Source organism: Mobula hypostoma, chromosome 11 (assembly GCF_963921235.1).
Source record: "Mobula hypostoma chromosome 11, sMobHyp1.1, whole genome shotgun sequence".
Lineage (NCBI taxonomy): Eukaryota > Metazoa > Chordata > Chondrichthyes > Myliobatiformes > Myliobatidae > Mobula > Mobula hypostoma.
The window spans coordinates 13,435,493-13,448,716 of NC_086107.1; the positions used below are offsets into that span (position 1 = coordinate 13,435,493).

A 13,224-nucleotide genomic window follows, 5' to 3' on the forward strand; every position below is an offset into this window, starting at 1 on the left:
TATGTAGTGGATGGGAGACATTGTCCAAGATGGCATGCAACTTGGACAGCATCCTCTTTTCAGACACCACCGTCAGAGAGTCCAGTTCCATCCCCACAACATCACTGGTCTTACGAATGAGTTTGTTGATTCTGTTGGTGTCTGCTACCCTCAGCCTGCTGCCCCAGCACACAACAGCAAACATGATAGCACTGGCCATCACAGACTCGTAGAACATCCTCAGCATTGTATGGCAGATTTTAAAGGACCTCAGTCTCCTCAGGAAATAGAGACGGCTTCTGACCCTTCTTGTAGACAGCCTCTGTGTTCTTTGACCAGTCCAGTTTATTGTCAATTCGTATTCCCAGGTATTTGTAATCCTCCACCATGTCCACACTGACCCCTGGATGGAAACAGGGGTCACCAGTGCCTTAGCCCTTCTCCGGTCCACCACCAGCTCCTTAGTCTTTTTCACATTAAGCTGCAGATAATTCTGCTCACACCATGAGGCAAAGTTTCCCACCGTAGCCCTGTACTCAGCCTCATCTCCCTTGCTGATGCATCCAACTATGGCAGAGTCACCAGAAAACTTCTGAAGATGGCAAGACTCTGTGCAGTAGTTGAAGTCCGAGGTGTAGATGGTGAAGAGAAAGGGAGACAAGACAGTGCCCTGTGGAGCCCCAGTGCTGCTGACCACTCTGTCTGACAGAGTGTTGCAAGCACACGTATTGTGGTCTGCCAGTCAGGTAATCAAGAATCCATGACACCAGAAAAGCATTCACCTGGTGGATGAAAACTGCAACAAACATGGCATTCCCAGTGTACCAACACGTGTGTGAGGAAGAGGGTAGTAAATGGTGGCCAAACTGCATTGCTTTCTCGTCATGGAACTGGCATGAATGTCACAGCCAGCCAGCTCATGGTGCAAGAGGACATGGTTGGCTAACAGGAAACAGACAGAGTATAAATGCTTTCTTCCTGGTTGGCGAGATTTACCTAAGGGTGAGCCATGGGGTTCAAGAGAGGGATTATTACGTTTTTTAAAATAATTTGGATGAATGCACCAAGAGGCAAAGTTACTAAATTTGATGATATCTCAAAGCTAGATAATTAAATAATGATACATTTCCTTAAAATCCAGAGCTGGAGTCCCCAAGGCAGACCTACATTAAGTCAACGCTGGCTGGCGACTCCTGTGACGCTACTGGTACCAAACTGTATCAGCCTCAGCAGTTCCTTTGGGTTCATAGATGTGTGTGGGGGGGGGGGTGGGGAGAAGCTTGCTACATGGGCAACAGCTTGCTCTCCATGTCCTACTGTTCCGGCTTGTGTATCTAGACAGCTAGGACGCAATATCCTTGGTCAACTCTGACCGAAGGAGGCTCTCACAGTTCCCTTTTATAGTGCAGGAACAATTGCCTTCAACCATCAGGCTCCTGAACCAGCATGGAATAATTCACTGACCGCAACTCTAAACTGATGCCAGAATCTATAGACACACTTTCAAAGATTCTATAACTCATGTTCTCAGTATTAATTATTTATTTTTTTTGTATTTGCAGTTTGCTTTCTTTTGCACTTTGGATGTTTGTCTATCTTTGTGTAGTTTGTTAAATTACATCTATTGTATTTCTTTGTTCTTCTGTGAATGCCTGCAAAAAAAATCAGGATAATACATGGTGACAATAAATTTACTTTGAACTTTGTAGCTCCATATGAGAGTGGGAAAAGATCTGCGAAATAAAGCATAATGTGGGAGAAGCAAAGTCATTCAGTTTGGCAGTAAACATTACAAAGAATGCAAATGATAACAGACCGCAGAGCTCTGAGATACAAGGAGATCCCGGTGATTTAGTACATGATTGCAAGAAGAATGCTCATACAACCAAGGGAGCTAACAGAACGTGATCACTGGGGAAATTGAATACAAAGGTTGGGAGGTTCATCTTCACTTACATAGGGCAGTGGTAGACCACATCTAGTGCACAGTCTAGTTATTTAAAGATGGAAACTAATATGTGCTGGAAACAGTTTAGAAAAGATTTACCAGGCTATTGTCCAAGGTCTCCATGCCCCTTAGCAGTTAGCTCCATACATTAATATTAAATAATAAATCCTTAAAAAGTGAATTAAATGTTTGTTGGGATGTTAGTACGTATTGCAACTAAAAACGTGGCCAAAGTGTCAGACTGCCACCCAAATCCCAAGAAGCTGGATTTTCAGTTTTACTCAACTCAAGCCAGTAAACAGCCTCCTTTTCAAAACTATTTGGAGAGGTGGGGAGATAGTTAATAAGGACAGCTATATTATTACAGAAAGTGAATTTACATAAGGAGTTATAAACGTTTGCAGCAAAGGTTTTCCAAATCCTATTTATTAGCTCTTGCAAATATGATAACAAGATATAGAAAGTCAGGGCAAAGCTCAAGGACATTACTTTACAGTTAAATCATGTTAGTTCCTTTTGCATTGGTGTAGTTTAATTAGAAGTACTGGAAATAGAGGTAAACTGACCAACAAAATTGGTAAAGCAATACCATAAAACTGATGAACTGCTACAAGAGATTCCAGGCAGTTTGCTCCTGCCAGTTTCCAAGAGGTGAACAAGCAGCATAAATAATATCCTTGATTAACTGTGCACTAGATGTTGTTTAAACTAGGTGGCAGCTGTCAGTTTGTGTTAGAACTTTTTTCTGAATTACCCCTGCAACACCACCTTCTTGCCAACAGATGGCACTCTTGAGGTGCAGTTCCTAAACCAATTTCACAGTGCAGCACTTAGAGAGGCAAGAAAATGGAAATCATTTTAGGCACAAAGGCAATTGTGGGGGGGGGGTCCCAATTCCTCAGTCAGATTTCATCTTTGCTGACTAAAAGCATGACGTAAACCAGCAGTTAACTATGAGCAATCTTTAAAAAGAATTAACAAAACTATGGCATCTCAATGCTAAACAACAATTTAAGGTTCTGTGTGTAACCTTGACAAAAACAAAGCACTGCTGACTGAAACCTGTATTACATAAAACTGATAAAAGAGGAACCATAAACTTCCAATGGAGACCAGATCAATCTATGCAGAGAGTTCCTCAAGCTCAGCTCATCTACTCCCATTTAAAATTATAAAAATCCAAGTGAGGAAGGGGAATGAAAACCTGCAATAATGGTAAAACAGGCAATCCTGACCACATGGAATATGTTATATCTAATGTCTAATCCACAAGTTGTTTCATGGCGTCATCTGACAGAAAAATTTATTAAGCCACTATAGGAGAAAATCGTAAAGTTGTTAAAAGAGATGAATCAAAGTCAAGTTCTAGGCAGGGTTAAAGGAGATAATACAGGTGGAGTTACTAAAAAAAAATAAATTTGTGAACTTAGGGCCTGAAAGAGATAGTATGTAATGTGGGGAAGTAGGGGAGGGATGTGTGCCCACTGTAACATATCAGTTTTATGATACAAGTACAGGTTTTGCAAGGCAAGAAGTACATTAAAACACAAAATGTTAATGGGATGTCAACCTCTGTGCAGTTCATTCTGGTAAAGTGAAATTAGAAAACTGAAATGCTTCAGTAAGTTTAAAAAATAATTGAGGGCAGAAGTAAGAGGGATAATTAAATGTTTGATCAGAAGGAAGGTACAAAAGGGCTGAATGATTTGATAATTGCTTCCATTAAGAGCAAGGAATTGTTGAGTTATATAAAATGTCATGCTAATAAGGGGAAACCAAACAATGGACAGATAAGGGACTGACTCAGGGAAAAAAAAACTTGGGGAGTTACAAAAACTGGGGAGAAATCCATAAAACTTGATTGACATTAAGTACAAGGTAATGGATAAAAGAAAATGGGAAAGAGATCAAAAAAGACTGGAGGCCAACTTGTCAGAACATTGTCACGTTGAGTATTAAAGGACATTTAGAACAACAGGCTGCCTTCTTTCTCTTGGGCACACAGACCTATTACCATTTCAACAACTCATTGCCACCATTTCCATGGTACTAAATTTAAATTTAATGTTCAGAAACTGAGCAAGAAAATATAGGAGGTGTTTCTTGAATACAGAAAGTGGAAGTGACAAAAAAAAGTGAGGATGACAAAGAGTTAGCACACATAAATGGCAGACAAGACTGGGGGAAAACACTGAAGAATTAAGACTAAAGTATTAAGGGCAAAAGCATAACCAGTGAAAGAGTAGGGTCCTTTTAAGGGCCAAAATGGCAAATGTATATGGAGCCAGAATATACCGGTGAGATCTCAGAATGCATAGAGATGAGAAGGATCATAGCTTAGAATTTGGTTTTGGTTGGGGAGGGGGAGAGAGACTGGCCAATCACTTTCAGTTCACACGCTCTCCATCACTTCAATAACTTACAGTTCTCTGGCCCTGACTGCCTTATTTTCGTTATGGACATCCGGCTGTGTCACCATCTGGTATGGCAACTGCATGTCATCTGACTGCAAGTCCCTACAAAGGATTGCAAGGACCACTGAGAGGATCATCAGGGTCTTTCCTCCACCCATCTGAGATATTTATTACCAGCGCCACGTACACAGGGCCTTTAGAACTGTCAAAGATCTATCTGTCCCACAATCTCTGACTGTCACCAACAAGCACGAGGCCCGTAACATTAGGACAAGGACCGTTAGGATGGGGAACAGCTTCTTCCCACAGGCTGAGACACTACTGAACACCCTGCCACCACCAAGGTCTCATCATTTACGAAGCACCAGTAGCGTTACACTGTTTATTTTTTGACTTGTGTTGTAAGTGCACCTTACGCTAAATGGGAATTTTAAAAAAGCATACACTGACATATGAGGAGTATAGATAGGGTAAATTCAAACAGGTTCCCCCCGAGGTTGGGTGAGACCACAACTAGAGGTCAGGGGTTAAGAATGAAAGAAGAAATCATTAAGGAGAACATGAGGGAAAACTTCACTCAGAGGGTGAGGAGAGTGTGGAATGAGCTGCCAGCACAAGTGGTTGATACAATTTTGATTTCACCACTTGTTTGGGTAGTCAGAAGGATGGAAGTGCTATGGTCTGCGAGCAGGTCATGGGACTAGGCAGCTTAAATGGTTCGGCACAGACTAGGTGGGCCAAAAGGCCTGCTTCAGTGCTGAAGTTTTCTATCACTATGACACGGGGAAGAAAAATCCAAGGGCCTGGAAAGTGATGATCGGACTTCCTGTTGTAAACCTAACAAAAGTAGAAGACATCAACCAGGTCAGGTAGCACCCGAGAAAGAAACAGTTAATGACTCAGGTCAGAGCTCCATTTTCCTCTGCATGGTTACTGTCTTACCTGGTGAATATTTCTACCACTTCTATATCATTTATTTCATACAAAATAAATAGTTGTTTAGAAAACAGTGTACATCAGCTGGTCCCTTTATTACTCTACATATGGGAATATTAGCTCCATTTACCTGTGTATTCTGTGTTGGTATCTGTAACAAAAGAGCCAGTGCATTGTAATCGAAAAGTTCATCGAGTGCAATAAGTCCACCGTGAACTCCAATTTCTAAAAGATTATTTGCATATTCCTTAAGCCCAATCGACTGAACCCAACGTATCACTCGCTCATTAGTCCACACCATAACATCTGTAAAAGTTAACGGGAAATAGTATTAGAGAGGGCACAATCATTCAGGCAATAAAATATTTATCTCATCACGTCCAAGTTTACATGTAGGCAGTCCAGAATCAAATTGCTGGATTTGCTCATGGCATATTATAATTAATTAAAAGATAATGTACACTAGCAGTAAATTAATAAGAGAATTCAGTTGAGTGCACTCTGGGGCTACAATACCATGCAGGAAACTAAGAAGCTTCAGAGGATAAGCAAACAACTGAACAATGGTAATCAACAAGGATTTTAAATTAGGAGATTAAATATTCACTAACGGTAATGACTACAGGTTACATAACACTTCCTTTTAAACACTTCACGTTCTTTCAAAACACCTCCATAACTTCACCTAATGCTTTTCAATTTAACTTTCTCCAACCCTAAAAAAAATCTGAGATATCTAATCTCCACTTCCTATTCTGGCCTCAGTCATTCCCAAACTTCATAGTTCCAACACTAGCAGCTCAAGCCCATAAGATCTGGAATTTTTTCATGCGACACCATTTAATTGTTAGATATTTAATGGCCTTAATTGTAGTCCTCCTTTTGGAGAAGAGTCAATTTATATTTGTGATTATTTTCCCGATTAGAAGTGATTCAAATACAATTTGTCATTGAAAGTGAAGTTCCAGCAATGGAACCCAAGACAAGGAAAGCAAACTACAGTGATAAGGAAATGCACAGAAGATGATTACCAAAACAAAGAAAGAAGCAGCAGTTTCAAGGCGAAGGCAGTTATTTAAACAGGAGGCAAGAAAAGGTGGTTTACGCTAGTCAAGATTTTGTTTTTAAGTTGAGTGCCAATTTAAGCATGACATGCCATGTGTGTTTCAATGGTAGAAAGGACATACTTTCACTCTTCAAGTTCTGATGGAACTTCTTTGACTCGAAACGATAACTATTTCTCTACTTGTAGATGTTGCCTAGCAGCTGAGATATTTTTTCCTAACTTTTTGTTTTATGTAGAAGAGATGGCTAGGGGAGGAATGAAATACTTGTCTGAAGAAGCTAAATATTTGGAATAAGCAGTTCAGCAGCAGATGGTCCGAAAAAGATTTGGAAATCTTGGACTAAAAACTCTGAGATGAAGGATGTTCAGGCTAAGAGGTCTGGCTCACGAAATCAGCGTTGAGGCCAAAATACATTTTTTGGGAAATTTCAAACGAACAGTGTTGTAGTAGAATTTCAGTGCTTGAGCGGGAGAGTAGAGGAGTGCTATTTAATCTTTGCATTAATTCTGCTTTTTAAATTTCACATTTCTATGTTGGATCTCTTTCTTGTAGCTTCTCTTCCAGAAGGGTCTCATGACCCATTTGAGAGAAAGAGGCAAATAAATATTTGCTTATTATTAAAAACCTGGAGCAAAACTTCTGAAAGCTTAGAACAGGAAATTCGTACCAGGAACCTAATAAGCTAGATCGTGGTGCAATTATTGAGATTGTGTTATGGGATGGAATAAATCAAGATTTGAAATTTAACCATACCTTTAATTTCATGTTGTCCTTCTTCGCGTCTTCGTTCCAGCTCCTTGCGGTCATAATTCAGTCTTTTTAAAGCCATTATTCCACAATGTAGACTTTTTCTGTTTAAAGACAAAATATTCATTTGAGTATTAAAAAAAACTTTAAAGACTATGGGTCCTATGCATTCTTAAATATTTTCCATTACGAAAAAGTAGCATACACTTAAATTAGAAATTTCATTCTACCAGTTACGGTTTTCCCCTTCAACCTGTTCTACATTCATTTCAATATTCAGTTTTTTATACAAATCCAATCAAATTTCAGTATTTATCTCAGCTTCTTATTCTGTTTAAGTAGCTGATTAATAATTAACCGTTAGATAACTAACTTAAATAAGCAATGGAGGCATGATAGCATGATCGTTATATTCATCATCATTATGTGCCTTGTTAGTAAGATGTAGTCGATCATGGTGACCATAATTGTTCTTAGCAAATTTTTCTATAGAAGTGGTTTGCCATTGCCTTCTTCTGGGCAGTGTCTTTACAAGATGGGTGATGCCAGCCATTATCGATACTCTTCAGAGATTGTCTGCCTAGTGTTAGAGGTTGCATAACCAGCTGATATGGGCTATGCAGCAGCTGCTCATATGATCATACACCAGCTGCTCCCATGGCTTCACATGACACTGATTGGGGGCTAAACTGGTGTTTCACTTTGCCCAAGGATGACCAGCAGGCTAGCGGAGGGAAGGAGTGCTTTACACCTCCTTTGGTAAAGGTGCATCTCCACCCCACCACCCATTTGTTATATTATTGGATTAGTAATCTAGAGGATTTAGCTACTCATCCAGAGACACTAGTACAATATTTCCTATGAAAACAGAAACATGAGTTCAATAAAACAAAGGAAACCTAGTTTAATGATGACCATCACCATAATGGACATCCTATCAGAAAGGTAATCTGTAGTACTTAACCCATCTGATCCATCTCACTTCAAACCAATAGCAATGTAGTTTGACCTGAAAAATGATCCAAAATGACCTGCCGTGCCACTTAATTCAATGGTAATTGGGAGAAAGAAAAATGAATTCCAGCCCAGCCAATGGCATCCATACTCCAAGAATTAATTAAATCTAGAACAACTGTTCCAAATCTTTTAAATTAATAAGAAATTAAACACTGCCTTAATTCCAGAATATTATCTAAAGGCACAGAAATACTTTGTTCCAATTAAAATGATTTTTTTTCAGTTAAAAGGTTAAGAACTAAATAAAAACAGATGCTGATAATTTCCCAAGTCTCCTTCGTTCATCTAATGTGGGTTTATGTGTTCAATAAGGCTAATGCAAAGTATTAAGTGTTAAATAACTAATTAAAGATTTCCACAAGGCTGACTCCCATGAATATTTCCAAATTAATAAAAGAGGTGCAATACAAATCCCACCCTTATTCCTTCCAAACTCAAAATATTTTTCCTGAACAAGACCCAAATTAATTGCCATATCCTCAGGATAAAACTTTTAAAAATAAACTGTCATTTGTTGTTTATTTCAAGAGTGGAACATTTCATCAAAATACTAATAGATAGTAGGGCGATACAGTGGCACAACACTTTACAGTACAGGGGACCTGGGTTCAATTCCCAATGCTGCCTGTAAGGATATTGTATGTTCTCCCCGTGACTGCATGAGATTAAATCGGGGGATTGCTGGACGGCATGACTTAAAGGGCCCGAAGGGTCTGTTCCGTGCTGCACTGCAATAAGTAAATAAATATCAAATTTCTGAATTAATCTAGCCCCAAAGAATTTACCTGTGAAAGCTATCGACCATTTTAAGCTGCCCCCGGAGATCTTTTTTTGTCAAGTGGTCCAGCATTCGAGCATCAACAAGACATTCCATAAAGTAGCTGCGGTATTGAGGCAGACCTAAACTGGGAAGCCACTCGTTGCCGATCCACTCGTGATTCATGTCCCCATACGCTAAAGTCTGAACTCCCCAAAGGAAAAATGCATAATGTTATCACCAACTCCACTTGAACCATCAAAAGGCACATTTCTGTTGTTTTTTTTAAAAAAGGAAATGCATTAGTAACGAAGATGAGGATTCAACTGGGACTTTCAATTCAAGCAATTACGGACACCCAATATTAACAGTAATAATGAAGCTACTAGGACATCCCAAACCAATCTTGATCATCCCTTCCTTCAGAAGAGATTAGCTATCCTTAATCAATACAACTTATGCAAAACTATGGATCTATTAAAGTGGCCAACTTTAAACTGCCTCCTTACTTCAGGGGAATTTAGGGATAAACAGTCCATATTCCACGAGTGAATAAACAAACTGTGACTATGAAATATTGTGATCAATTACCAACGAATGAAACAGCTTTTAGCCTTTACACCACGAAGGCATATGGAACATAGCCAAGGGTTTAACAGAATGTTCATTATGACCTTAATATAACCCTGTCTTAAAGTAACATCCACTAACTGCAATGGGAAAAATGCATTCTCAGCAAAAGTTTCATGCAAATGACTTGCGTTTTGTGAAACTTTTCAAATCCAAAGCAAGTAAATAAAAGGGGATGGGGAAAATCATGCAGCGTAGTTAGCAAAGAGAAAGATAATATATTGTTAAAACGCCCACCTGGGCCCAGCTGCCCTCTCCATCATCCTGATGTTAAAGCAGTTAGAAAAGCGAGAGGAAAACACGGATCAAAATTAATAATGATATATTGGTTTAGTAAGCTCTCATAATCAGCAAGACAAACCAGCAAAATGTAAATTCCAAGCACTGATTACTTATGTTTAAAAAGTAACACCCATGTTAAGTGTCAAACAAATTGTTAGAAGATGCATTTTGCAAAATCCTTTCTATACAAGCATACATTTTGGACAAATTCCAGATTTCTGAGTTACTTTAAGCATGCACACTTTTAAAAAAAAACACATTTTGAGGGAATATAGTTCTTAACAGAATGCCTGTTTATTCTATGGTTTAGCAAGTTTGATATTTTGAAAAACAAAAAAAAAGTCAAGGTATTTTGCACAATGTATTTGCTATTTAACCACCAGAATATTTTCTGATGCAAAATTGATTTTGAATTTATAAAGGTTGATGTTATTCATAATTGCCTTAAAGACAGAGATTAGACAGCTGACAATTTCAAGAATTTTGATTTGGAAAATAAGCATTGTTGTGACACCTCCAGAAAAAGCCAGAATATAACTCTGATTAGAATGAAACAATTTTACTCAGGTCACGTAGCTTCCTCCACAATTCTTTTTGTATGTTTAATAGAAAGGATGCCTGATTAAAATCATATTCTACACTGCTGTAGAGCATTGCACTATTTGCACAGAAATATCCCCAAGGCTTGACTCCAAAATTGCATTCAGACTTACAAACTGGGTTACTGAAAAAATGCTCTATTTGGGTGTGCATGCATCCAGCTCAAATTTCAACTGACATTTTAAAATTCCTAACTAATTAGCACTAAAAGCATTTACAAGATTGAAAGACACAAGATAGAAGGGGACGGGATGATGGGCAGAAACTAATAAACACATCGACTAACCGTCTGTGGTGTGGCTGCAAGAGTTTCCATTTCTTCATGTGTTAACCACACATTTCCAGTGGACTAATGACATAACCCACAGAGACCCAATCAAATCCAGTGACAGGAAAGCAATAAAGAGAGGTGCCAGATCATTAAGCAATAGTTATGTTTGAGGAGGTTAGCTTACGCTTATGCAACAGTTTGTTAGAAGTATTGCAGAACATTGATGAAGTTATTTATATGCCCACAAAAACTTAGCTTTGAAGCTGAAGGAAGTCATTCTGAGTCAATACGGATGTGGGAAGAAAGCCCTCTTAATAACGCAAACAAGATTTTACTTAACATGGTTTTGATGAAGCATTCAATTTAATCTCGTCTACTTTATTGGCACCCAAAAGAAGCATCATTAACAGATAGAAAATAAGGTAAATACATTTCCAACACAAAACATAGTCCATTGTTAATGCACAATTGGAAGAATTTAATCATACAAAATAAAATCTATTTACATGTTTTCAGTCTGTTCCATAAAAGAATGAGATTGGTTCCTACCGTTCGTGAAGTAGGAGGTGCTGATGGACTGGTTAATGATACCATTTCCTGGATGGCTAGACGCAATTTTAACCTGTGAAGAGGATTACTGATGCCAATCTCTCGCTGTATTTCAGTATCTGATAAGGCCGACATGATAGCACCACTTTTAACATTGGCTCTACATGCTGCAACATACCAAGCAGGCATGCCAACCCAAAGCTGCAGAAACAAAAACAGTGAAGTAAAGATCTGTAAGCAGAAATTACAATTACTCACAATCTGACTAACCACTACTTTTGCCAAACACTATTAAACCAAGTTTATCCCAACATATGAGAAACTCTCTACATCAGGCAGATATCAGTTTTACACTTCAACTAAAGATTAGTTATATTTGTTGTATGTAGATCAAAACATGCAGTGAAATACATCAAACAACAGGAATTCTGCAGATGCTGGAAATTCAAGCAACACACATCAAAGTTGCTGGTGAACGCAGCAGGCCAGGCAGCATCTATAGGAAGAGGCGCAGTCGACGTTTCAGGCCGAGACCCTTCGTTTGCGTCAAATCAAATCAGCAAAGATTGATCTGGCAACCTGTAAGTGACATAACTCTATTGGCGCCAACACAGCATGCGCAAAACTCACTAACCCTAATTATACATCTTTGGACTGTTGGAGGAAACCCACACAACCACAAGGAGAAGGTACAAACTCCTTATAGTGGCAGGAATCAAACCATCATTTGTAATTGTGGTGCTGGAATACAACTGTGCTAACCATTATGTTACCTTGCTGCAGAGAGACAAATATTATTTTCTATCAACTTCAACCAGACATTTACATTGAAATACGAAGGCAAATCTCAGTCAGATCCTCGTCAGTTAATTCTACTTCTTCAGGCAATTAATATAGCAAAAATGATTTTTGCTATTTGCATCGGTGCTCTCTTTGATATCCATGCACCGTTCCATTCAACTGCATACTAAGCCATTGATAGAAATTTCTGAAAACACTCAGTAACTCAGGTCATATCTGCAGGTGGAGAAATCTGCAACAATTTGGCAATTTAATGTAAAATGCTCTGCCTGCTGACAGAATATTAATTAGCTACATTTGAGATGTTTTATTTTAAAGTCAGTAAACACACTAGTTAAGATTTTAAATGCTTGCCTAAAAGGGTGGTGGAAATATTTCTAATACAGGTTTCCCCCCCATCCGAAGGTAGAGCGTTCCTATGAAATGGTTCGTAAGCCGGAATGTCGTAAAGCGAAGAAGCAATTACCATTTATTTATATGGGATAATTTTGTGAGCATTCGCAGACCCAAAAATAACCTACCAAATCATGCCAAGTAACACATAAAACCTAAAATAACAGTAACATGTAGTAAAAGCAGGAATGATATGATAAATACACAGCTTATATAAAGTAGAAATATTTTTCCACAATCATTGCCTGAACTGTTCTCCGTAGCGAAAATCTCACGCAAGCCGCCGTTGGCAAAATCATGGTGCAAGCGCTCTCCAGTAACCTCTAAGCTATGAAACTGCCAAATCATACCAAATAACACGTAAAAATACACAGCCTACATGTACAGTGTAGTATCATTTACGGGAATCGGGAAGTCATCTTGCCGAGCACACTGACGGTGGTGTGTTAAGCTGAGTTATCAGAGTTTGGGTGGTGCAGTGACCCCCACCCTCCGGGCAGCGAACAGATACTGATTCGCGGATAATGCAGCGGTAGCCGGGAGGCACACAGCACATCTTTAAGAAAAAAGCCGAAATAAACATGCTAATTAATTAGGTGCTGCCCAGCACGTAATTAATTAGCATGTTTATTTCGGCTTTTTTCTTAAAGATGCGCTGTGTGTCTCCCAGCTACTGCTGCATTCTCCACGAATCGGTATCTATCCGTGGCCTGGGTGTTGGGGTGGTGGGACACTGGGGTGTCATCTCGTCGTCTGTTTCCATTAGAGCAGGCAGCTCATTTTCTCCTATGACTGCCCACCTCGATGTCAGAGGTCAAGGTTCGTCGTCTGCT

General features: G+C 39.1%; 1 protein-coding gene across 5 annotated transcripts in view; it reads right to left on the reverse strand.

Moving 5' to 3' along the window:
* Nucleotides 1–13,224, reverse strand: part of LOC134353594 (liprin-alpha-1-like) — a 155,849-nt gene that overhangs the window by 7,153 nt on the left and 135,472 nt on the right. For 4 of the 5 annotated variants that reach the window (XM_063061692.1, XM_063061693.1, XM_063061691.1 and 1 more), the window contains 6 exons: nt 11,198–11,398; nt 10,664–10,726; nt 9,733–9,759; nt 8,894–9,069; nt 7,098–7,195; nt 5,408–5,583 (listed from right to left, as the gene is read on the reverse strand). In XM_063061692.1, the coding sequence (XP_062917762.1) occupies nt 5,408–5,583; nt 7,098–7,195; nt 8,894–9,069; nt 9,733–9,759; nt 10,664–10,726; nt 11,198–11,398 (741 nt within the window). The remainder of the gene's footprint in view (nt 1–5,407; nt 5,584–7,097; nt 7,196–8,893; nt 9,070–9,732; nt 9,760–10,663; nt 10,727–11,197; nt 11,399–13,224) is intronic. The other variant, XM_063061694.1, reaches the window with a different exon arrangement.